General features: G+C 36.3%; 3 protein-coding genes, 1 long non-coding RNA gene and 1 pseudogene across 7 annotated transcripts; 3 read left to right on the top strand and 2 right to left on the bottom strand.

The window, feature by feature from the left end:
- The first annotated feature begins 31 nt into the window (after positions 1 to 31).
- On the top strand, positions 32 to 1,330 carry LOC123215445. The gene is made up of 2 exons (XR_006502050.1): positions 32 to 183; positions 1,271 to 1,330. It is a non-coding gene; the product is annotated as an uncharacterized LOC123215445 (long non-coding RNA).
- On the bottom strand, positions 1,284 to 24,483 carry LOC123215434 (probable pre-mRNA-splicing factor ATP-dependent RNA helicase DEAH2). Of its 4 annotated transcripts, none has more exons than XM_044635521.1 (7): positions 24,087 to 24,483; positions 4,011 to 4,213; positions 2,776 to 3,860; positions 2,254 to 2,379; positions 1,922 to 2,160; positions 1,630 to 1,748; positions 1,284 to 1,470 (listed from the first exon to the last, which is right to left on the bottom strand). In XM_044635521.1, the coding sequence occupies exons 1-7, from the start codon at positions 24,369 to 24,371 to the stop codon at positions 1,353 to 1,355; spliced, it is 2,175 nt and encodes a 724-aa protein (XP_044491456.1). In that variant the 5' UTR covers positions 24,372 to 24,483; the 3' UTR covers positions 1,284 to 1,352. The 4 variants fall into 4 exon arrangements, 2 of the variants coding, with proteins under 2 accessions (XP_044491456.1, XP_044491454.1); XM_044635519.1 differs by lacking the exons at positions 1,284 to 1,470; positions 1,630 to 1,748; positions 1,922 to 2,160; ... (1 more) ...; positions 2,776 to 3,860; positions 4,011 to 4,213 and adding exons at positions 15,179 to 15,487; positions 15,647 to 15,765; positions 15,939 to 16,177; ... (1 more) ...; positions 16,811 to 17,895; positions 18,018 to 18,220 and having other exon boundaries at positions 24,087 to 24,465; XR_006502046.1 differs by lacking the exons at positions 1,284 to 1,470; positions 1,630 to 1,748; positions 1,922 to 2,160; ... (1 more) ...; positions 2,776 to 3,860; positions 4,011 to 4,213 and adding exons at positions 16,036 to 16,177; positions 16,273 to 16,507; positions 16,811 to 17,895; positions 18,018 to 18,220 and having other exon boundaries at positions 24,087 to 24,474.
- Positions 4,382 to 5,879, bottom strand: LOC123217442 (annotated as a pseudogene).
- On the top strand, positions 11,974 to 13,427 carry LOC123215444 (long chain acyl-CoA synthetase 1-like). The gene is made up of 6 exons (XM_044635533.1): positions 11,974 to 12,129; positions 12,260 to 12,505; positions 12,589 to 12,728; positions 12,825 to 13,007; positions 13,107 to 13,226; positions 13,303 to 13,427. Exons 2-6 carry the CDS (start codon positions 12,307 to 12,309, stop codon positions 13,348 to 13,350), a joined length of 690 nt encoding a protein of 229 aa, XP_044491468.1. The 5' UTR covers positions 11,974 to 12,129; positions 12,260 to 12,306; the 3' UTR covers positions 13,351 to 13,427.
- LOC123215439 (pentatricopeptide repeat-containing protein At4g02750-like) lies at positions 13,443 to 15,095 on the top strand. The gene has a single exon (XM_044635530.1). The coding sequence runs from the start codon at positions 13,443 to 13,445 to the stop codon at positions 15,006 to 15,008; it is 1,566 nt and encodes a 521-aa protein (XP_044491465.1). The 3' UTR covers positions 15,009 to 15,095.
- Positions 24,484 to 25,293: the final 810 nt, after the last annotated feature.

Here is a 25,293-nt window from a genome sequence, read left to right as displayed (position 1 = left end):
TCTAATCAGCATCAAGCTATTTCCCCTAAAGGTAAATAGCTTTCATCATCTTGAACCACACATGAGCAGAGTCATAACCAAATAATGAAAAACAATTAAACACCAATTATATCCCAGAAAACAAACTGAAGGACAGATCCTACAAATGAAGAGGCCAGTAAGATCTCCCAATTATAAGAAATGGTACACGTAGACCTGGCCACGGTTCATGAACCGCCGGTTTCGGTTCGAAACCGCCGGTTCACGGTTCGAAAATATAAGGACCCTGAACCGAAACCGTAATAGGACGGTTCGTCCACGGTTCGAAACCGCCGGTTCCGGTTCATGGCCCCGGTTCGGAACCGACGGTTTCGGTTCGAAACCGATATTGAACCGTCAATTCTAATACATGATCTTGATTTAATTTTTAAATTATTAATTACAATAATTGAAATTGAAATTATTATTAAAATCATCTATAAATTGATTTTCATTCACATTTGATATATGCGAATATTGACCAAATCTCCTATTATCGGAAGAATTTCCACTACTTGCCATTTTTTGATAATAAATAAAATTAATTATATAAATAAATTATATGATTAATTATAAAAGATAATAAATAAATAATAAATAAAATTAATTATATAAATAAATTCTATAATTAATTATGAATTGTATAAAAAAAATTGAAATTGAAATTAATAAAAAATTAAAAAAGAATTTAATCAAATTTAAGAAAATTTGATTGAATTGAAAGATTTAGAGAATATTAAGAGTTTAAAGAATGAGAATGAGAGTTTGAAGGATTGAGTGAGAGAGTAGAGAGATTGAGATTTGAGAGAATAGAATTTAAAGGGGTATATATAGAAAAAAACTTTTTTGAAAAAAATTAGAAATAGGGGGGGTGAACTGAAATTCCAAAAATTGCAGGGTCAACTTCAGTGAAAATTGCAGGGGACCGGGTCCCCTGCAATTTTTCCTTCAAAAGGCAACGGTTCCCTGTGCAGGGAACCGTTGCCTTTTCAAATAAAATTAAAAAAAAAATCAAAACAATTTCAAAAAAATTTCAAATTTTTTTCGGTTCATCACAGTAAACCACCGGTTCATAAATCGGTGTGAACCGGCGGTTCCACGGTTCCAATTTATGTGAACCGGAACCGAACCGTAGAGCCACGGTTTCGGTTCCGGTTTAGTCCGGTTCCGGGTCTGCCGGTTCCGGTTCCGGTTTTATCCGGGGCGGTTTCGGTCCGGTTCACGGGCCAAACCGGCCCGTGGCCAGGTCTAGGTACACGGAATAGAACAAGTTCTTCTACCAGTCATATAATTAATATTGTCATACGGTTCTCAAAACATTACTATTCATACTATCATTTTCGGTTCTCCCACTCTTTCTCCCGCTTCCTGTAAAGCCTCTCAAGAACATGTTTGGCTTCACACTGGGGAAAGTTTGTAAGATCATAGTAGTGTGGTGCTACATCAATTAGCCTGTCAAAAAAGTTTTTGGTTATTAAATGGCATCATCACAAAATATCACCGAACTCGATATATTTATAAAATTAGTTAAAGAATTTCAAATGAGGCATAAGATTTGGCAAAGTTGGATGATCAAGACAAGTGAAGGGCCAATACCAACACAAGACTCACCATTCACCTCTAACATCTGTAACTGTATGGACAAAATTCCGACTAGTAAGAACATATTCATTATAGATGACCCACTCCAGCTTGTGATCCAAGCAATTTGATGGATGTAAATGTACCACCTGAAAAGGGAAATATGGAATACAACTTTTTAGTACATTATTACCTTTTAAGGAAAAATTAAACATGTGATCAGTTTGAAAACAAAGATTAATAAAGAGAACAAACAAAAGGAACAAACTCTAAATGTGCAAAATTTATTAAATAATTAATGCGAAAAAAGAAAAACACACACTTGGTTATCTTTAACTGTCAAATAGTGTCCTGTGCGTTCCAAGTGAGCTACTTGCATAAAATATCCAGATAGCATAGCCTTTCTGATGTTGACATAGTAGTCTCGACTGTTAAAATCAGTGCTGCATAGCTTGAGGTTGAACTTTGCCATGATGCGAACCAGCTGTTGTCTAACATTATCAGCAGCCTTCAGTGCCCTGTGATTGACAAAATTTTCATAGCACCAAGATGGATCCTCATCTGCAACCCATTCACAAATAGCAAAGCAAAATCAGGATCTAACATACATATAATAAACTCATTAAGAAAAACAGAACAAATAAAAAAACTCACTGTTTTGCTTGTAAGCATGAAATACGTTTAAGAGCGTCAGATGATCCCCATCGATGTGCCCAAACCTAGCTTTTGCTTCATCAGCAGCTTTCTGAGCCTCCCTAGGCCGTACAAAGCAATTGGGTACTAAAGAAAGAATATTTGGTTATCACAGAAGAGGCCCATGGTAGGTCAGCAGATGCATAAAGGCAAGACGACACCATTTGCTTCATGAGAGAATACTGACAAACTGCAACTATCCGCATCAGCACTTACTTAGAATCCTATGGTGCATGCCAACCGGGGGCATGGATCCCAGACAAGACAAGTTGCTGATGACAACCTAACTAGACTCTCTGACATATTTAACTGCAATCATGTATATCTAAATATATATGAAAGCAGTTAAATATCTAACACTGTGCAGAGCAAGTGCCTGCACACATGCTGGACAGATAGGGATGCTTCCAGCAGCACCTCCTAGCTTCTTTAAGACCAGACTCAAGACAGATGCAAAATAAATAGAATGGAAAGCAACAATACCTGAAAGCATGGCAGAAATTGATAGAATTTCATTCGAGCAATTGTATTTGGGACTCTCAACAAGCATCTTTGACATCTGTGGATCTAACGGAAATTCACTCATCTTTTCCCCCAGCTCTGTTAACTTTCCATCATCATCAAGTGCTCCCAAGTAATTTAACACTTCTAATGCCCGCATCAGTGTCTCAGGAGCAAGGGGGTCCATAAAATCAAAATGCACCAGGTCATCTATGCCTAGTTTCTTCAAGGTAAGCACTGTATTTGCAAGGTTTGATCGCAATATTTCTGGATAGGTCTGTGGCTGAAAATCATTATTGAAACTTTTTTCAGTGTATAGACGAAAACATTTACCCGGCTGAGTTCTTCCAGCACACCCAGATCGCTGATGTGCACTTGCTTTTGATATTGGAGATACCAATAAGGACTCCACATGCACTTGTGGATTATACACCTTTTGTTGAGCAAACCCAGGATCAATAACATATACTATTCCGTCTATGGTCAAAGAAGTTTCTGCGATGTTGGTAGAGACTACAATCTTCCTTCCAGGAGGGCCCCCTTCTTTGAGTGGAGGTGGAGCAGGCTCAAATATTTTCTGCTGCATGGCAGGAGGAAGAGTAGAATACAGAGGCACTGCCTTAACAGGGCCCACTTGGTCACCCAAATTAGCAATCTCCTTGGATATTTTGCGGCATGCATCTTCAATTTCTTCCTCTCCAGTTAGAAAAACAAGTATGTCCCCTGGAGGTTCACACATGTGTATCTGAACAACAGTTCGAATAGCTGCCTCCAGATAATCCCTCTCAGGTTCCTGAGTATAGAAAATTTCCACTGGATGACGCCTACCAGGAACCTTCATGAGTGGTGCACCATTAAAATAACCCTGGAACTTTTCAGCCTCTAGAGTTGCACTCATGACAACTAGTTTCAGATCAGGTCTATTTTTCAATACTTCTTTCAAAAGACCAAACAGCACATCGGTGGCCAACGTCCTTTCATGAGCCTCATCAAGGATAATTACTTTGTATCGTTCTAAAAGTGGATCAGTCATTGCCTCTCTCAAAAGCATACCATCTGTTAGATACCTGCCGTGCAAAAAAGCACAAACATTAACAAATTTGTCACACCAGTAAAAGCACCCCTAAAAAACAAAAAGGTAAACAGCACCTCTAAAAAACAAAAAGGTAAACAGCACCTCAGATACGTTAGGATTTGTGTGGGTACAGAAAACTTACTTCAAAACTGTTCTTGCACTACTGCAATCTTCAAAACGGATGCTATAACCAACCTCCTCTCCAATAGCTACATCCATTTCTTCTGCAACACGCCGAGAAACAGACATTGCAGCCACTCTACGAGGTTGGGTGCATGCAACCATCATCTTCCTACACTTATCAGGGGTTTCCATATCAACAGCTTCCAATACAAACTGAGGAATCTGTAGTGCATAAACAATTCTAAATTAGCCACCCAAATTCAACTACATTTGATATTATTTCAGACATGTTCAAATCCACATGGATAGCTTCCAACACAGCACTTTGGAAATTTTGTAAAAGTATACCAAACTCTTTTTTTCTTTTTCCCCCTTTTGGCTTCTTAAAGCTCATGTATAAAAATGACTGTTGCAAGCCACAGGAACTATGTTATCACTCATCTCTGCAAACAATTGGCTAAATCTTAAGAGATATGGTTCTCTGCATGTGGTTCCTTCTGGGCAAACCACTAGGTCCCCTTGTGTTAATAGCCTGTCCATAATTTTTGCATCTTGATCCCGGTTTCTTGTTAGTCGGACAGTTTTGATCGGTGCTAAGATCTCTGACATTCTGCTCAGACTGTATGTGACTGCTGTAAAATTTTTCTTCAATGTAAAAGATAGAAATAAAGGGTCTAGTAATGTTCTATGATTGCAAACATAAAGGAGATGCCTTGAGTTGGTGTTGGGCAATGAGTGGGAAGTATTCGGCTGGTATACAGAAAGGGACAACCCTGAAAAGCCTAATGTGGGGATGGAAATATTAAACGGACGAGTTAAGGTAACAAGAGCCCTGAAGATAGCAAGAACAATACCAAATGGAACCCACATAAACATGGCGACCGTAGCCAAAGAGGTTGGTCTAAAAGCCAGTCTACCATCATGGAAAACAAGCGGTTTTGGTTATTTATCTCTTGGTAGCTGTTGCCAGCTACAAAAGCATCAGAAAGTAGATTCTTAAAAGTAGTTGGCACAAAAAACAATTCTTCGTTGTCGTTTTGTAAAAGTAAAGTTTTCAGTCTATATAAGATAAGGACCTTGTTGACTTGTTGACTTCATGTACGGAAACAAGTGGATAAATTTCCAAAAAGATAGATAAAAAGGTACTCACCTTACACTGAACGGACAACTTCTGTTCATCAAGGGATTTGTCGAAGCAAGTAATGCCGATAACATCACTGTTGTTCTCCTGCCCTAATATTTCCTTTAAAACAAGCTTGTCTTTCTTTCTTTCTTCCATAAGTCCAACAAAGTACCCACACAGGACCTTTAGCTCTCGTCCAACTACGACATCAATCTCCAAATAATCTCTCAAGAAACTGTCAATCATTACTGTAGGTATATTACTAAAGCCCACCTTTTTGCCTCCTCTTTTCACCACCTCAAAGATTTCCAACCCAACATTATCCAAGAAGAACTTTGGCAGAACGGCCTTTCCAACTCTGAAGCTGTCTTGTTTAATCCCAAAGAAACAGATCATCACCATTATCTTCAAGCCCATCTCTTCACCAACTAAACAAATAAATGGATATGAAGCGAGTAGAATAGAAGCCCGGAAAAGACCTCCAGCTTCACAGGCCACGAGCATAAAATAAGGGAACAATGAAGAGGATTTCAATAAAGCTCCTTCGACATTGAAGATCAAAGTTTGATTCGACAGGTCTGATCTGTGAGCAAGGGAATTGTACCTTCGAAATTTGCTGTAGTTATTGCTCACGGTTCTGTGGAGACCCTTTGAGTTCCTAAATTGTTTGAAGAGAATTCTATAGAAAAACAAGAAGAGGGTTTCGAAAAAAGAAAACTTAAAGGACATTTTAGCCTTGCAATTTCCAGTACGATTCCGGTAGAAAGAATGATACACGAACAATTAGAACCTTTGCCTTTTTTGTTCACTATTGATCCAAGAATGCCCTTATACTTCATTGTCATTACAGGCATGCCCGGTTTCTTAATCCCATATCCCTCGTTCTGTGGCAGCTTGATATGAACATCGTGCATATAATTTCTACACGTTTTCTAAATTTCAACTTTTTCATTGTGAAATGAGTGCTAAAGTTTGACTTTGCCAAATAACGTCAACTAGGAGATAGAAGTTGAAGCTTTACATGTGGTTTATCATTAGTGCCAATGAAAGAGCAACGCTCCTACAATTAATTGGATCAGTTGTCCATATCGGCAATATGGCTCAAGAACTTACCAAGACCAAAAAAAAAAAAAAAAAAAAATTTGGCTCTAGAGGACATCGATTAGAGTTTTTTTATTTCATGTATAACTACAAGAAAGAGAAGATAATAAAAATTATTAATAAAAATAAATAATAGGCCAAAGGTTATTTTTCATCTAAGTTTTAGTCTAATATCAAAAATACACTTGTAAAAGTTTAAAAACTCAAGCATTTACTTATGAACTAATTTCTGTTAAAATTTTCAGTTAAAGACAAGAGTGAAATTATCATTTTATCATTAAACTTTAAAAATTTATATCATTTTGTCTTCTTAGTTTAGAAAACTAATAATTTTCCTTAAAATTAAGCTTCAAAAAATTTACTTTTTCTCCCATTTCTAGGTTTCATATCCGATGGCTTAGAAAATCTCATTATTAATCTTCTCTAACAAAGGACAACCCTTCGTCATCTGAATTTAAACAACGAAAAGTTATCTAAATCAGAAAAACGCAACAAAGAAAGATGTGAGAAGTGTCATCTAGATGACACAAGTTGTCCTTTGTCTTATCTTCTAGATCCGAATGATGAATATCGTCTATCGTAGGGTGGGTGGCCATCCTTAGTGGTCGGATATAGATGGGTAAAATGTGTCAATCGTCGACCGAAATAGTGGTAGTCAAAGAAGGGAAACAAATTCTAGGAATAAAATGTTAATTTTTCAAACTTTGAAAATGAAATAAAGTGTTAGTTTTTAAAACTTAAGAAAAAATGACACTAATTTTTAAGGTTTTAGTGTTTTGCAGTAAAATAACGATTTTATTTTTATCTATAAAAAGTTAGTCCATAGATAGATATTTAGGTTTTTAAACTGTTACAAATGTATTTTTAAAATTTAGCTAAAACTTAAGTGGAAAATAGTCCTTTGGCCTACAAAATAAGCAAGTTAAGGAGATAAATTATTTAATTAATTGTATTTATGAGATTTAAATGAGAAAAAATTTATATTTCTAAAAGCATCCATGTTCTGTTGCCATTATGGCTGAAACCTAATCTTGCGCAACGGCTGGCATAGTCCGGCGCTGGCCACTACTGTGCACTGCCACCTTAGCTCAAATTACAAATGGGGTAAATACAAAATACACGTGAAATGAAACTTTTGATGTGAAATTGATAATCATAATGTCCACTTGAATATAATTTACGATGTCAACTTGCTCGTTAATTAGAAGAGACTGATAGCGGGAACCAGGGGGTGGTGGGCTCGGCATGCTTTCTAATAAATTAATGGCCAATTTGTCAAGATATTCGTCTCTGTAACTAGCAGAATATTCCCGGTCATCAGTTTTTCAGATTTCTGAAAAATTGCCCGAATCACAAGTAATTTGAGTGAATGATGGAGATTTGGAATTGAATTTCCAACGTAGCCATCGTAGTCCCACTAAAATTATTAATGCTTGATGGGAATGGAATTAATACATGAAGCAGCCCCTCAAAGAAAATTATATGTATCTGTATTGATAGATTAAAAACATGTGCATTAGCCGTTAGATGAAAGATCTAAGGGTTGACACTGAAGACGAGCTTCCTAAGGAATTCCCATTCAACGTATCGTGTTAAATAAAGTTGTTGCACAACAGTTTAGAGAGACTAAAACCGCCAATGAACAAGCATTCATATTATACCTTGGTTGATTCCTAATGGAGTTGTAATTTGATTAATCAACGGAACAAAAAGACTGCTAGTGTCGGTTGAGCTAACAAGGGAGGTCCATAAATGATGAAAGCTGCACCGAGAGGAGGAAGGATGCTTCTGGGTTCAAGAGAAAGGAGACGATAACTCTTGACTTGGACTCCAGTATTAATGTTTTGACGCTTTCGTTAAGAAAGAGTCCTAGGAATGGTATTTGACCATTTCCTTGCAAAAATAAAGCTCCTGTACTCTTGCACGGTTGCGAGAGTTCCTATTATGCAAAACAACGATTCAAGTCGGACAAGGAGAATGATTAGTGTTATAGGTATAAATTTATATACAATTAAATAATTAAAAATTAAAAATTAAAAATAAAATTAAATATAATTATTTAGTGGTAAATTGTTATTTATACATAAAATTATGTAAATAATATTATTGCATGAAAAATATATAATAATTTCTTTATTTTTCTTCTGCTCCCTTAATTACATATTTTTATTTGAAGCAAAGATTAAAAAATCAAACTAGACCAGTCGGTCAAACCAATCAAACCGTGAACCCGCATTATAGACGATTATTGTAGAAGGCAGAATCGTTTTAAGTTTGAAATCGGTTTGGACCACGGTCAAACTGTCTTTTGGTACCTAAACCGCAGTCCAATCCGGTTTAGGCGATTCTCAGTTCAAGGTTTTATATAAAATAAAAGTTTTATTTTTTTTTCTTCTTCCTTCTCGTGCATGTAGGACTTCAGTTGCTGCAAGAGACTGCTTTTGCCAATTTCACAAGTTTAAATCACCATTGATTCATGTTATAACCTTTCACGCTGTTGATTCAAGTTTAAATCTTGCATAGAAGACTTCAATTGTTGAAGGCTCCCAAGATAGTAGCATCCACGGCTATATTTGCCACCTTTTATTGCGACTTCAATTGCTACAATTATTCAATAATTCATATATTTTGTTAATTGTGAAAGGTATGTATAACATAAAATTTAGTATTTAAAATATATGTAATTAGACATAATTTTTTTAAGCTATTACATAAAACTAGAATTCCAATCAAACCGGTTGGTCTAAGTGGTCTAACCTATTCAACCGAAAACAGTACTCAAAACGGTTTTTACTTCGATCTGGTTCTAAAAACCTTAATTTTAAGTATATATACACGAAAACATACTCAGAAAACTCTAAAAAAGGAGAAACTCAAATTAGAGATTTACATAATTCGGTTTAAATCATAAAATAAGATTAAATTATTTAAAAATTATGATTTTGTTTGATTTGATTTGATTTATAAAATGATGTGATTTGTGTTGATAAATTTTTGAAAAACAGTTTTCAGTTTAAGTGATTTTCAAACTGAACTAAAATCATAAACTGTATTTTTTTAAAAAAAAAAAAATATATATATATATATATATATATATATATATATATATATATATATATATATATATATATATATATATATATATATATAACTATATTTAATAAAATTTTTGAACAAGCAATTAAGTGTATAACTTGTTTGCTTCATTTTTATTTTGTCATTTTTTTAACATATATATTGTATATATATTTCATATTTATTTTACATGTTATATTATGTTCTTGAAAATTATGATTCAATTAATTTTGTCAATTAATATATATTTAAAAATGAATTATTTTAATAAGTTCAAACAATGCTCTAAACATAACGACATCGTATATTTTTTGTATAGTTTAGTTTGGTTTGGTTTGGTTTGGTTTGAAGATTTTCAAAACTGTTTTTATTTGTTTGGTTTGAAAAAACTCTCAAACTGTACCAAATTGAACCGTATATACCCTTAACTCAAATAATTAATTTAGCTGACCATACTTTTAAATACAATAAAACTATACATATTTACGTTAAATACATAAATAGATACATATTTGATATATGTCATAATATGACTAAATAATTTTATATTAAAAATAAAATAACATTTAATTATATAATAATACAAATAAATATATATCTATTTATTGAATTTAAAAAATATATATATGTATATATATATAAAGTATTATAATCTCCTAACCGAGGTGCGGTCATATGTTTGTGTTGTGTATGGTCCAACAGAAACAGCAACAAGAATTGGGCAAGGAGATAAGGTATTATGGTGATTGGGCACCAAATGCTCGCTGCCTTTATCTATTATAAAGAAAATTGCTTCCAAGAAGGGTAGAGATCAGCCGCTCTGTTGCAACAAGGTGGGTATACTGTCCATTCATAATCTTGGAGATGGGCTGTTGGGGATGTTACTATAATGGTATGACGATAATTATGGACCTTTCCAAAGGAGACTACGATTACAACTACATATATTATTGTTGTTGATATGAAGCAAAATTAATGCTCAAAGTTCTAAATGGTCATGCATGCATGCATGCATGCCTGAACGATAATTAACATCAAATCAAATGCGTGAACAGGAGAGTTTGTGATGGGAAATCTCATTTTATATTCCCTTAAATGATGTTCACTAACAGGGAGTTTAATTTGATCCCGTTGACAATAAATGTACCAACAGGAGATGTAGTCTGTATTGCTGGATGGGATTGTGAAACTTACCATTTCAAGCATTATTTCAGGCGACTGAAAAGACTGTGATAGACTGAGTGCTGCTCGTAGTGGTGTTTGTAATGAAAGCGTTGGCAGTGATAAAGCAAGTGATCCATGAGAAAACATATGATAGATTATACATTTTCCTTATCTAGCACGGAAATGAAAATACAAAATCGTAAAAACACAAAAATAGAAATGTGAAAATTTATTTTTAAAAAAATAATAAAAATGTGAGAAAACTTATAAATATAAAAAATATAAGAGTTCTTTTTATAAATACTAATTTTTTATAGTAAAAATACATAATCTTATATAGTATAAAAATAAATAATAAAAAAGACTATAAAAATAAAATCATAAAACATATTATAAATTGTTTTTGTATAAACATGTATAAATATTTAAAAAAATAATAATAATATACATCAACCTATATAATATACCGGAGGGAAGATAAGTAACATATTTGAGAATGGAGAGTAGATGAATTTAGCATGAGATTTACAGTTGCTTCAAGTTTAAAAATATAAAATATGTGTGTTTAATCAATTTTATGATTTTTCTTTTAAATTAAGCGTGCTTTTGAAACACCCCCGAAACATTTCATACAAATTTTAGAAAGTTTTGAAAACAAAAACGTATTCGAAACATGGAAACGCACCCGATGTAAGTTTTCGTACTTCCTAGCATTTACCTGACGCTATGATGCCCAGAATTCTAGTCTATGAACCTGCAAACCAGGAAAACTGTCAACATAATTTGTAAGCAAATAGTCTGTTCATTAACATTTGCTATTTATTTTTCTTTGTCGAAAAAGGAGCCGTCCGTTAACCTGGTGAAAGTCCGCAGTGGATCCCAGGAATCTAAACATTTGCTGAGCTTCAGAAAGGAAGTTCTCAGACAATTTAGATTTTATGAGTTGAATCCTAAATCATTGTTGCCATGTGGCTTTGAACTTTTGCCGCATGTTGACCGCCTGGACTAGTTTCCAATATCAAATTGCGCCAAGAGGGTCCATGGACCATAGCCCAAAACCTGATTCTACTTTCCTGATTTTGTTTTGGACCACTTTATCGGTTTGATTAAGCTATAACTAGAACCCCAGACAGACTTCCATTAACTTCTGTAATGTTTAGCTCTGTATCATGCCCTCACGATAGCGTGGTGAGGAAATTTACTTCATTAAAGATACTAAATGTGATGCTCACAAAAATCCTGTAATCAAATGCAAAAGAATTTTACAGGAAGAAGGGAATACAAACAAAATGCAGGAAGACCCATCAAGCGCCCTGAATAAGCAAATCATATGATCAGTTCACCCACATTATAACACTACAAATTAATTCTTCGTACAAACAAAATTTCTGTTAGAATTAGAGGCAATTATACAAAAGGTAAACATAAGCAGAAATCTACTGAAGATTAGTGATCTATACATACAACAATCGGAGTGGTTAGTTGCAGATTCAACAATCAGAGTGACTTGCCTGATTACTTGAAAATTGCATTTGTCTAAATGATTTATTTTACCAGGTTAAAGCAAGGTTAGGTGGTCGCCTTCGATTGGTAGTATGCGGCGGGGCACCTTTGAGCACTGAAGTGGAAGAATTCTTACGGGTTACTTGCTGTGCCTTTCTAGTCCAAGGCTATGGTAAAGATCTCTACCTGTAGCGGCAAGAATTTAACCACGAGCCATCTAGGACATAAAGTTCTTTATAGTGTGAGGGTTGATCCCATTTAAAATTTTCTTTCACACCTAATATGCATTGTGGCTTCTCCAGGATTGACGGAAACTTGTGGGCCAGTTACTCTTGGATACCCAGATGAGATGTGCATGGTTGGTGCTGCCGGTACAGTGGCCGTATACAATGAGCTACGCCTGGAGGGAGTCCCAGATATGGGCTACCATCCTCTAGCTGATCCTCCTACTGGTGAGATATGCGTGAGAGGCAAGACTCTTTTTACCGGTTATTACAAAAATGCTGAACTAACTAGAGAAGCTATTAAAGATGGGTGGTTTCATACAGGTTGATCACTTACATTTCTCGTTAAACAGAATTCCTCACAGTTGGTTTTATTCTATCGCAATTTTTTTGTCTGGTATTCTCAGGGGACATAGGTCAGATACATCCTAATGGAGTTGTTAAGATTATTGACAGGAAAAAGAATCTTATAAACCTATCCCAAGGAGAGTATGTGGCCCTTGAATATCTGGAGAATGTTTACAGCATAGCTCCTATTGTTGAAAATGTAATCAGTGCTTCCTATTAGTTTAAAATACTGTATCCTGGCTATTACTTTTCTCTTGGTAGTTCAATCATGTTTTTCTTCACATTTTTCTGTAAGATTTGGGTCCACGGGGACAGCTTCAAGTCCATGTTAGTAGCAGTAGTTGTGCCACATGAAGAAAGCACCAAAAAATGGGCATACTCAAAGGGGCATACGGGTTCATTCTCGCAACTTTGTTCCCTTGATCAGCTACACGATTATGTCCTCTCAGAGCTACACTGTGTAGCCGATAAAAAGAAGGTAATGTTTTGGGTCTTTCTAAACATATCGGCCATTCTTCAGTCTGGCTAAGAGGTTTTATGTCGTTGCTCTTTTCTCATTTTTTTGGTAAATTTCCAGCTGAGGGGCTTTGAATACATAAAAGGAGTCATTCTGGATCATCGCCCCTTTGACATGGAAAGGGATTTGGTGACTGCCACATTGAAGAAAAGAAGAAACAAATTGCGCCAAAATTTTCAGGTTGAATATTGGCTCAACTTTTCATATTCTTAAAGAATGAATATAGAGTTGACAGATTAGCTATAACATTTTGCAGGTGGAAATCGATGAGCTCTATGGGAAACTGGCTGCTGGAAGACGTTGATGTCCGAGTCCAGTCGAGATAGTGCTGTGCAGGTTGGTTTCCATATTTCTTAAATAAGAGCTTTTAGTTTAAAAGAGGAAAAGAATGGTTATATGCTTTGGTTCAATCCACGCCATCCATCATTTTTCTACTACAACACATCAACCGCCAATCTCAAATCCAATTACCAAGTCAATACTAATGGACTAATTGGTCAGACCACCGCATTGCAAAGCGTTGTTTCATGGAACAAAACCATCACTAAATGCCGACAAAACAGCCAAATTATTAAAGCCCAAAAGCTATTCGATAAAATGCCGCTAAAAGACATTGTTTCATATAATACCATTTTGCCAGGCTTAAACCAGGCTAAAAACCCGGAAAAAGTTTGTCAACTTTTCTTAGAAATGGAAAGGGTTGGCTTGAAGCCCAACGAGTATACATTATCTATGATTTTTAGCGCGGCCTTGAACACGGAGCTAAAGCTTTTGGTGTCTCAAATTCATGCGCGTACTATTTGTTTGGCGCTTAATGCCAGCGTGTTTGTTGGGTCGGCATTGATGAAAGCTTATGCAGATGCGGGTGACGGCGTGGGATTAGGCAAAGTTTTTAATGAAATTTTCAATAAAGATGTTTCTTCATGGAATGCGTTGGTTTCGGGATACATGGAGTTAGGGCGAATGCACGAGGCTCAGAAAACTTTCGACACTATGCCAGATAAGGATGTTGTTTCTTGGACTACTTTGGTTAATGGGTACATTAGGAATAAGAGAATTAATAAAGCCCGGTCTATATTCAATAAGATTACTGAAAAGAATGTCATTTCATGGACTGTGAAGATTAATAGGTATGTGCAAAGTGAAAGATTTGTTGACGCATTGAAGATGTTTGTCTTGATGATGAGATCGGATACAATGCCTAATAAATTTACGTATTCAAGTGTGTTGGATGCTTGTGCAGGATGTTGTTGTCTTCTTGTGGGACAGCAAGTTCATTCAAGCATTATGAAGTTTGGCATCCCAAAGGATGTGGTTTTGTCAACATCACTAGTTAATATGTACGCAAAATGTGGGGACATAGACGCAGCATTCTCTGTTTTTGAGTCGGTGCAGAGAAAGAATTTGGCATCATGGAATTCAATGATAGGAGGTTATTGTAGGCATGGGCTTGGAAAAAGAGCATTGGAGGAGTTTGAGAGAATGATAAAAATGGGTGTTAAGCCAGATGAAGTTACATTTGTTAATGTGCTATCTGCATGTGGACATGGAGGGTTGGTTGAAGAAGGTGAAAAACACTTTGATTCTACGGAGACAAAGTATGGAATCAATGCTGAGGTAAAGCATTATGCTTGTATGGTTGACCTCTGTGGCAGAGCCGGTCAACTGGACAAAGCAGAGAAGTTGATAAAAGAAATGCCATTTGAGGGTGACGTGGTGATTTGGGGTGCATTGCTTGGAGGCTGTGGCCATCATTCAAATACAAAGCTCGGAGAGTTGGCTGCAGAGGCAATTTCCCGACTGAAAAAAGACCACCCTGCCCTGTTTTCGACGCTGACCAAGATTCATGGTGAAAAGGGCGCACGGAGTACTGTTGTTACGTTGAGAAAAATACTGAACGAGAAACGTTTCCGCAAGCAAGAGGCATGTAGTTGGGTCGAATCTCCTTTTCATGAAATGTGAAAGACTTGCCCTTCTCTCTTCAAATCAAAACAATTAAACTTAAGCATGTCCAATTTATTCTTTATATAAACATATTTTACAGCTGTATGTCTAGATTTCATCATCTAATCAGCATCAAGCTATTTCCACTAAAGGTAAATAGATCATTGAACCACAAATGAGCAGAGTCATAACCAAATAATGAAAAACAATTAAACTCCAATTATATCCCAGAAAACAAACTGAAGGACAGATCCTACAAATGAAAAGGCCAGTAGGATCTCCCAACTATAAGAAATGGTACACGGAATAAAACAAGTTCTTCTCCCAGTCATATAATTAATATTGTCATACGGTTCTCAAAACATTACTATTCATACTATCATTTTCGGTTCTCCCTCTCCTTCTCCCGCTTCCTGTAAAGCCTCTCAAGAACACGTTTGGCTTCACACTGGGGAAAGTTTGTAAGATCATAGTAGTGTGGTGCTACATCAATTAGCCTGTCAAAAAAATTTTTGGTTATTAAATGGCATCATCATAAAATATCACCGAACTCGATATATTTATAAAATTAGTTAAAGAATTTCAAATGAGGTATAAGATTTGGCAAAGTTGGATGATCAAGACAAGCGAAGGGCCAATAACAACACAAGACTCACCATTCACCTCTAACATCTGTAACTGTACGGATAAAACTCCGACTGGTAAGAACATGTTCATTATAGATGACCCACTCCGGCTTGTGATCCAAGCAATTTGATGGATGTAAATGTACCAACTGAAAAGGGAAATATGGAATACAACTTTTTAGTACATTATTACCTTTTAAGGAAAAATTAAACATGTGATCAGTTTGAAAACAAAGATTAATAAAGAGAACAAACAAAAGGAACAAACTCTAAATGTGCAAAATTTATTAAATAATTAATGCGAAAAAAGAAAAACACACACTTGGTTATCTTTAACTGTCAAATAGTGTCCTCTGCGTTCCAAGTGAGCTACTTGCATAAAATATCCAGATAGCATAGCCTTTCTGATGTTGACATAGTAGTCCCGACTGTTAAAATCAGTGCTGCATAGCTTGAGGTTGAACCTTGCCATGATGCGAACCAGCTGTTGTCTAACATTATCAGCAGCCTTCAGTGCCCTGTGATTGATAAAATTTTCATAGCACCAAGACGGATCCTCATCTGCAACCCATTCACAAATAGCAAAGCAAAATTAGGATCTAATATACATATAATAAACTCATTAAGAAAAACAGAACAAATAAAAAAATACTCACTGTTTTGCTTGAAAGCATGATATACGTTTAAGAGCGTCAGATGATCCCCATCAATGTGCCCAAACCTAGCTTTTGCTTCATCAGCAGCTTTCTGAGCCTCCCTAGGCCGGACAAAGCAATTGGGTACTAAAGAAAGAATATTTGGTTATCACAGAAGAGGCCCACGGTAGGTCAGCAGATGCATAGAGGCAAGACGACACCATTTGCTTCATGAGAGAATACTGAGAAACTGCAACTATCCGCATCAGCACTTACTTAGAATCCTATGGTGCATGCCAACCGGAGGCATGGATCCCAGACAAGACAAGTTGCTGATAACAACCTAACTAGACTCTCTGACATATTTAACTGCAATCATGTATATCTAAATATATATGAAAGCAGTTAAATATCTAACACTGTGCAGAGCAAGTGCCTGCACACATGCTGGACAGATAGGGATGCTTCCAAGAATGAAGCATCCCGGCAGCACCTCCTAGCTTCTTTAAGACCAGACTCAAGACAGATGCAAAATAAATAGAATGGAAAGCAACAATACCTGAAAGCATGGCAGAAATTGATAGAATTTCATTCGAGCAGTTGTATTTGGGACTCTCAACAAGCATCTTTGACATCTGTGGATCTAATGGAAATTCACTCATCTTTTCCCCCAGCTCTGTTAAGTTTCCATCATCATCAAGTGCTGCCAAGTAATTTAACACTTCTAATGCCCGCATCAGTGTCTCAGGAGCAGGGGGGTCCATAAAATCAAAATGCACCAGGTCATCTATGCCTAGTTTCTTCAAGGTAAGCACTGTATTTGCAAGGTTTGATCGCAATATTTCTGGATAGGTCTGTGGCTGAAGATCATTACTGAAACTTTTTTCAGTGTATAGACGAAAACATTTACCCGGCTGAGTTCTTCCAGCACGCCCAGTTCGCTGATGTGCACTTGCTTTTGATATTGGAGATACCAATAAGGACTCCACACGCACTCGTGGATTATAAACCTTTTGTTTAGCGAACCCAGGATCAATAACATATACTATTCCGTCTATGGTCAAAGAAGTTTCTGCGATGTTGGTAGAGACTACAATCTTCCTTCCAGGAGGGCCCCCTTCTTTGAGTGGAGGTGGAGCAGGCTCAAATATTTTCTGCTGCATAGCCGGAGGAAGAGTAGAATACAGAGGCACTGCCTTAACAGGGCCCACTTGGTCACCCAAATTAGCAATCTCCTTAGATATTTTGCGGCATGCATCTTCAATTTCTTCCTCTCCAGTTAGAAAAACAAGTATGTCCCCTGGAGGTTCACACATGTGTATCTGAACAACAGTTCGAATAGCTGCCTCCAGATAATCCCTCTCAGGTTCCTGAGTATAGAAAATTTCCACTGGATGAAGCCTACCAGGAACCTTCATGAGTGGTGCACCATTAAAATAACCCTGGAACTTTTCAGCCTCTAGAGTTGCACTCATGACAACTAGTTTCAGATCAGGTCTATTTTTCAATACTTCTTTCAAAAGACCAAACAGCACATCGGTGGCCAACGTCCTTTCATGAGCCTCATCAAGGATAATTACTTTGTATCGTTCTAAAAGTGGATCAGTCATTGCCTCTCTCAAAAGCATACCATCTGTTAGATACCTGCCGTGCAAAAAAGCACAAACATTAACAAATTTGTCACACCAGTAAAAGCACCCCTAAAAAACAAAAAGGTAAACAGCACCTCAGATACGTTAGGATTTGTGTGGGTACAGAAAACTTACTTCAAAACTGTTCTTGCACTACTGCAATCTTCAAAACGGATGCTATAACCAATCTCCTCTCCAATAGCTACATCCATTTCTTCTGCAACACGCCGAGAAACAGACATTGCAGCCACTCTACGAGGTTGGGTGCATGCAACCATCATCTTCCTACGCTTATCAGGGGTTTCCATATCAACAGCTTCCAATACAAACTGAGGAATCTGTAGTGCATAAACAATTCTAAATTAGCCACCCAAATTCAACTACATTTGATATTATTTCAGATATGTTCAAATCCACATGGGTAGCTTCCAACACAGCACTTTGGAAATTTTGTAAAAGTATACCAAACTCTTTTTTTTTTTCCCCCTTTGGCTTCTTAAAGCTCATGTATAAAAATGGAACCTAAAACATTAGCCAATGCATGAAATAACTAGTCAAGTGTATGTGTGTAATAAAAACAAAGATGTTTATCCCATATGCAGCTTCAGTAGACGGTTTTTCATCAAATATAGAAGTTACTATCATCTTAATCGACTACATACTTCACAGAAGATTATACAAAAACGTAGACTCACATGAACGGTACATCAAATAAATTAAATAACTTAGAAGTACCAAATCATAATCCGAAACATTAAGTGAAAGTAAAAGATAGCATTAGCTAAAATATTAGTTGTCCGAATTTTTCCGTGTCATTTTGTGGAAAAAAAAACCCACTGTGGAATATGGCTTAAAAACGTATTAAGGAGAGTTTGGTCATTATAGGACTTATTAGGGTTATTAATGTCATTTTGTACATTGAGGGCAGTATGGTCTTATACTGAAATGTAACCCTAACTATATTAAGGTGAGCGCTCATTTGATTGATGTGAGTCGGCTCCCTGGTTTGCTCTGCTCTGGTTTGCGATTAGGGTTTGCTGTTCTGGTTCTCTGATTTAGTTGAGCCGAAGGAGAAATCTCCTTGTTTTCTCTGATTGTGTATTTGTCTTGAGTCTGGTAGAAGGCTTGTTAGGAGGCATTATCTTGCGGTGTATTGATATCGTGAGAGGTTCATCGGAGGGTATTCTGTAAGCTGTAATCGCTTGTGTTCTATAGTGGATTCGACTAGAGACTTGTCTCTGCCTTGGATGTAGGGTTTCAAATCGAAACCCGAACCAAGTATTTCTTGTGTTCTTTGTTCCTGTTCTTGTTGATTTCGTATTCTGGATTGTTCTGTTTGGTTACTTGGTAATCTGAATAATCTAAAAGAATATTCTTAACAAATCCTAATTAGTTCTAACAAGTGGTATCAGAGCCAGTTAGGGTTTTATGTTGTGAATGTTCTGGTGATCGATTTCTGGTGATATCTTTGAATTTTTGCTTTAATATAATCTTTCTGATATTACTAATCTTGCCTAAAGATTGTAAAGTAAATTGTTAGACAGGAAGAATGGGTTCAACCAGAATCGATGTCGATAAATTTGATGGCAAAGGCGATTTCAACATGTGGAAAAAGAAGATGTATGCGGTACTGGTGCATCAGAAATGTGCGAAGGCATTGGGAAAACCATCTGAGTTCCCGGAAGGTATGACTGATGTTGAAATAGCTGAGGTAATGGAAACAGCCTATAGTCTATTAATTTTGCATCTGTCTGATAATGTGTTGCGGAAAATTGATGATGCTGATACTGCTGCAAAAATATGGTTAAAACTTGAATCCCTATATATGACTAAATCATTGATAAACAAAATATATTTGAAAGAACAGTTGTTTGGTTTTAAAATGGACCCCTCTAAGTCTTTAGATGATAATCTTGATGAGTTTCACAGAATTGTTATTGATCTGAACAGTATTGATGAAAAAATATCAGATGAAAATCAGGCAATAATAATTTTGAATGCTTTACCTGAATCTTTTAGGGATGTTAAGGCTGCTATTAAATATGGGAGGGATTCCTTGTCATTGGATGAAGTCCTAGGAGCCCTAAGGTCTAAAGACTTAGAAATAAAATTTGAGAGGAAATCCATTGGGGAGGGTCTTCAGATTAGGGGCAGACAAGAAAAGAGGAATAATGCTATTAACAAGAAGACATCTAGGTCAAAATCTAGATTTAAGAAAACTTGCTGGTTATGTCATAAGGAGGGTCACTTCAAAAGAAATTGTCCAGAGAAAAAGAAGGTCCTTTCTAATAAAACTGAAAATCTAGAACTAGCAAATTTTCTTGAGGGGTATGAAAGTGCAGAAGTGTTAGTTCTTTCTGAAATAGGGTTAGATGAAGAGTGGGTAATGGACTCAGGTTGTACTTTTCATATGACTCCTAAGAAAGAATGGCTTACTGATTTAAAATACATAAATGGTGGGAAAGTTTTGATGGGGAATGATGACTCCTGTGATGTGACTGCTATTGGTAATGTCAAATTCCAAATGTTTGATGGTTCTATAAAAACTCTTGAAAATGTCAGGCTAGTGCCTAAGTTAAGAAGAAATCTGATTTCTCTTGGTTCACTTGATTTGAATGGTTTTTCATATAAATCTGAAAAAGGAGTTTTAAAAATCATGAAAGGTTCCTTAGTTGTAATGAAAGGAAAATTATCAAATGGGTTATATATATTAGATGGTAGTGTGGTGTCTGATAATATGCATTCTGCTCATGATAATTTTGATGAAACAATCTTGTGGCATAAAAGACTTGGGCATATTAGTATGGCAGGCTTAAATGAATTGTGTAAACAAAAACTTATTGATCAAAATAAGCTTTCTGATTTGAAGTTCTGTGAAAACTGTGTGCTTGGTAAATCTCATAAGTTAAAGTTTTCTACTGCCACATGTAGATCAAATGATATACTTGAGTATGTGCATTCTGATTTGTGGGGTTCTCCTCATGTTCCTGATTCATTATCTCATGCACACTACTTTATGACACTCATTGATGATTACTCTAGGAGAGTATGGGTTTATTTCCTAAAACAAAAGGATGAGGCTTTTGAGTGCTTTAAAGACTGGAAAAATCTAGTTGAAAATCAAACTAACAAGAAAATTAAAGTGCTTAGAACTGACAATGGCCTTGAATATTGCAACAAACTTTTTTATGATTTTTGTAAGAAACATGGAATTCTTAGGCACAGAACATGTAGTGAAACACCACAGCAAAATGGTCTGGCTGAGAGAATGAATAGGACTATCCTAAATAAGGTTAGGTGCATTCTAGCTGATTCTGGATTAGACAAGAAATTTTGGGCTGAAGCTGTGGCAACTGCCTGCTATCTAATAAATAGGTCACCATCATCAGCAGTTGGGTTTAAGACTCCAATTGAAATGTGGTCAAAAAGACCACCTTCCTTACATCACTTGAAACCTTTTGGATGTCTTGCCTATGTGCATGTTAGTCAAGGTAAGCTGAACCCAAGAGCTTTAAAAGCTGTCTTTCTAGGCTATCCCACAGGCACTAAGGGCTATAAACTATGGCTGTTAGAAGAACATAAGTGTGTTGTGAGTAGAAATGTTACTTTTAATGAATTAAAATTCTACAAAGATCTTTTCTCTTCAGAAAGGAAAACTGGGCAGGTTCAGTTTGAGGTGGAGACACCTGTGTCTAGACATCATAGTGCTATAGAGTCTGCATCTCAGTCTATAGAGTCTGGTGAGGGACCTGATTTGGGTTTGGATTCAATTCGTACTTCAAAGTACGAAATCTCAGACTTGAATCAGCAACTCTCACCTCAAAGTCAAGTTCAGTGTCCTCATAGCCCAGGAGAACAAAATCTCTCTAACTATAAATTAGCTAGAGATAGGCCAAGAAGAGAAATAAGACCACCCTCTAGATATGCTCATGCTGATCTCATCTCTTATGCTTTTCAAATTGGAGACTTGATTGAGATGAGTGAAACCTTGAATTACACCCAAGCCTGTGAAAGTAAATATAGCTCAGATTGGTTAAGAGCAATGGAAAGTGAGATAGAATCTCTGAAAAGGAATAACACCTGGACTCTGGTTGATAGACCTCTGAAGAAAAAGGTAATTGGATGTAAGTGGGTCTTTAAAAGGAAGCCAGGTATTCCAGGAGTAGAACAGCCAAGATTTAAAGCAAGGGTAGTGGCAAAAGGCTTCTCACAAAGAGAAGGGATAGACTACCATGAAGTATTTTCCCCTGTTGTGAAGCATACCTCTATAAGACTCATATTATCTGCTGTTGTGTTATTTGATATGGAACTGGAACAGATGGATGTTACAACAGCATTCCTGCATGGAAATTTGGAAGAACAAATTCTGATGGAGCAACCTGAAGGCTTTGTAAAACCTGGAGCTGAAAACAAAGTCTGCCTGCTTCACAAATCTCTGTATGGGCTAAAGCAGTCTCCTAGACAATGGTACAAGAGGTTTGATGAGTTTGTTCTGTCTATTGGTTTTTTAAGATGCAATTATGACCATTGTGTGTATTATTTAAAGTCTGATGCTGGATGCTATGTTTACTTGCTTTTATATGTTGATGATATGCTTCTAGCTTCCAAAGATATGTCTGCTTTGATAACCTTGAAACAAATGCTGAAAAGTGAATTTGTTATGAAAGACTTAGGGTCAGCAAAAAGAATATTAGGTATGGATATTGAAAGAGATAGAACAAAAAGATCTTTATTTTTATCACAAATAGGATACATTAAAAGGATTTTAAGCATATATAATATGTCTGAATCTAAGCCTGTTAGTATTCCTATGGGTGCTCATTTTAGATTAAAATCTACTGTCAGCCTATCTACTATTGAATCTGAATTCATGAATAAAATACCCTATTCAAATGCAGTAGGTAGCTTGATGTATGCAATGATTGGTTCAAGACCTGATATTGCCTATGCTATTAGCTTAGTAAGTAGATTCATGAGCAATCCTTGCAAAGATCATTGGTATGCTGTAAAATGGTTAATGAAATATCTCAAAGGTACTGCAGACCTTGGGTTATTGTTCACATCTGATCCTACTAACAGTTTACTTGTAAAAGGATTTTGTGATTCAGATTTTGCAGCTGATTTGGATAAAAGAAGATCTTTAACTGGCTATATTTTCACCTATGGTGGAAATATTGTGAGCTGGAAATGCAATTTGCAGTCTATTGTGGCTTTATCCACCACTGAAGCAGAGTATATTGCCTTGACAGAAGCTGTGAAGGAGGCTATGTGGCTGAAGGGAATCACATCTGAACTGGGTTTGAGTTCAGATATTCCTGTGATTTACAGTGATTCACAGAGTGCCATTCATCTTTCTAAAAACAGTGCATATCATGAGAGGACTAAGCATATTGATGTGAGACTTCATTTCATCAGAGATGTGCTGTCCAGCAAGCAAATATTGATTGAGAAAATCATGACTAGTGTGAATCCAGCAGATATTTTGACTAAAGCAGTTCCTGTGAGCAAGTTCAAGGAAGCCTTGAACTCTCTAAATATCTGTCAAAAGCTATGATAGAAATAAAACTGCAGAGAAGGTTTTCTAGTGGAATGCATTTCATCTCCAAATTTAAGCCAAGGTGGAGTTATGTGGAATATGGCTTAAAAACGTATTAAGGAGAGTTTGGTCATTATAGGACTTATTAGGGTTATTAATGTCATTTTGTACATTGAGGGCAGTATGGTCTTATACTGAAATGTAACCCTAACTATATTAAGGTGAGCGCTCATTTGATTGATGTGAGTCGGCTCCCTGGTTTGCTCTGCTCTGGTTTGCGATTAGGGTTTGCTGTTCTGGTTCTCTGATTTAGTTGAGCCGAAGGAGAAATCTCCTTGTTTTCTCTGATTGTGTATTTGTCTTGAGTCTGGTAGAAGGCTTGTTAGGAGGCATTATCTTGCGGTGTATTGATATCGTGAGAGGTTCATCGGAGGGTATTCTGTAAGCTGTAATCGCTTGTGTTCTATAGTGGATTCGACTAGAGACTTGTCTCTGCCTTGGATGTAGGGTTTCAAATCGAAACCCGAACCAAGTATTTCTTGTGTTCTTTGTTCCTGTTCTTGTTGATTTCGTATTCTGGATTGTTCTGTTTGGTTACTTGGTAATCTGAATAATCTAAAAGAATATTCTTAACAAATCCTAATTAGTTCTAACACCCACAAACTAACCTGAGTAGTTTTCCCAGTACCAGTCTCACCGACCAATATCAGAACTTGATTGGCTTTCAAGACATGTAAAAATTCCTCCTTCTGATGCCAGACAGGCAAAGTTGCACGCTTATCCAGTATCTCATAATACCTCTGTGAGTAAGGCTTCCCGTTCCATAAATTAATAGAACTATTGTTGTCGTTCATCGTCGCTCCAGAACCGTTTGATTTGGCTAACTTGCCTGAGACCGATGTCTCGTCTACCACATCAAACAAGCTCACCTTCCCCTTCCTCTCCGTTCCCATCAAAACCTCACTGCACCAACTGTTTAGAACTCGAGTGAAGATATAATTTTATCGAATATCATGTAGCAGGACTTAAAAGAATGAAGGAGAGAACTTTCCAGAATTACTAATTTGTCCCTGTTTTTATGGTTTAATATTGCTAGTGTTTTGCATGGTGGATTTTTCCACCTTTTTTACTTTGGCCAAAAGAGATGGGAAGGCATTAAATGCTTTAGAAACTTAGCTTGAAAGAAACCATTTTTATTGGCTGGAGCGGCGGCAAATTTTCTATAAATACCCCCTCCTCTCTCCTTATGAAATATATATAATTCTTTGCTTTCTTCCTGCATCTACTTGCTTCTTTCTTCCTTCTACTGTGGCTTTAGCTTAATAGAACCATAATCTTTATTTGGCAAGTCGATCACTTTACCATTTATTTCATTATATTTATAACAGTTAGGACTTTTTTCAAGTCTCAACCGACAGCCTCACAATGTCATGGGCTAATGGGCATTTTACTAGACTAGCCCAATTAAAAATTCTTTACATGGACCTTCTGGGAACCTTCAAATTGGGCCATATTATTGTACCATGTTATCCGGTTGGTTGATCAATGGACTGATCGGGTCACAGATTAAATCCAATAATTAAACTTTTTTTTTTGTTATTTATGGTTTCATATGTATTACACATGATTCGTATTGTACTGTATGAAATAAATACCATATTATATTAATTTTAAATATATATTTTATAATACATATTATATCGTATTATACAATGCATTGTAACTATGACATGGTCAACAACAAACTTGGAGAGAATAACTCATAATCATAATCGAAAGTGTTTTTGGATGATACCTTGGGTGGGAAAATGTAATTCACTCTTATGGTGATTCACATTCCGATGGATGGTCTTCAGGTTTCGACAAAGGGGCAAT

Source organism: Mangifera indica, chromosome 5 (assembly GCF_011075055.1).
Source record: "Mangifera indica cultivar Alphonso chromosome 5, CATAS_Mindica_2.1, whole genome shotgun sequence".
NCBI classification, from domain to species: domain Eukaryota; kingdom Viridiplantae; phylum Streptophyta; class Magnoliopsida; order Sapindales; family Anacardiaceae; genus Mangifera; species Mangifera indica.
Note: the sequence above shows the minus strand (reverse complement) of the source record. Positions and strands in the feature narration are given on the sequence as shown.

What these genes read in the sequence shown, in the direction of transcription:
- LOC123215439 (XM_044635530.1), top strand. Translation starts at nt 13,443, where the DNA reads ATGCTTTGGTTCAATCCACGCCATCCATCATTTTTCTACTACAACACA.
- LOC123215444 (XM_044635533.1), top strand. Translation starts at nt 12,307, where the DNA reads ATGTGCATGGTTGGTGCTGCCGGTACAGTGGCCGTATACAATGAGCTA. An exon ending in TAGCTCCTATTGTTGAAAAT is followed by an intron (nt 12,729 to 12,824) that starts GTAATCAGTGCT and finishes TTTTTCTGTAAG; the next exon opens with ATTTGGGTCCACGGGGACAG. An exon ending in AATTGCGCCAAAATTTTCAG is followed by an intron (nt 13,227 to 13,302) that starts GTTGAATATTGG and finishes AACATTTTGCAG; the next exon opens with GTGGAAATCGATGAGCTCTA.
- LOC123215434 (XM_044635521.1), bottom strand. Translation starts at nt 24,371, where the DNA reads ATGGGAACGGAGAGGAAGGGGAAGGTGAGCTTGTTTGATGTGGTAGAC. An exon ending in AATTTCTGCCATGCTTTCAG is followed by an intron (nt 2,380 to 2,775) that starts GTATTGTTGCTT and finishes TTCTTTCTTTAG; the next exon opens with TACCCAATTGCTTTGTACGG. An exon ending in TGACAGTTAAAGATAACCAA is followed by an intron (nt 1,749 to 1,921) that starts GTGTGTGTTTTT and finishes TTCCCTTTTCAG; the next exon opens with GTGGTACATTTACATCCATC.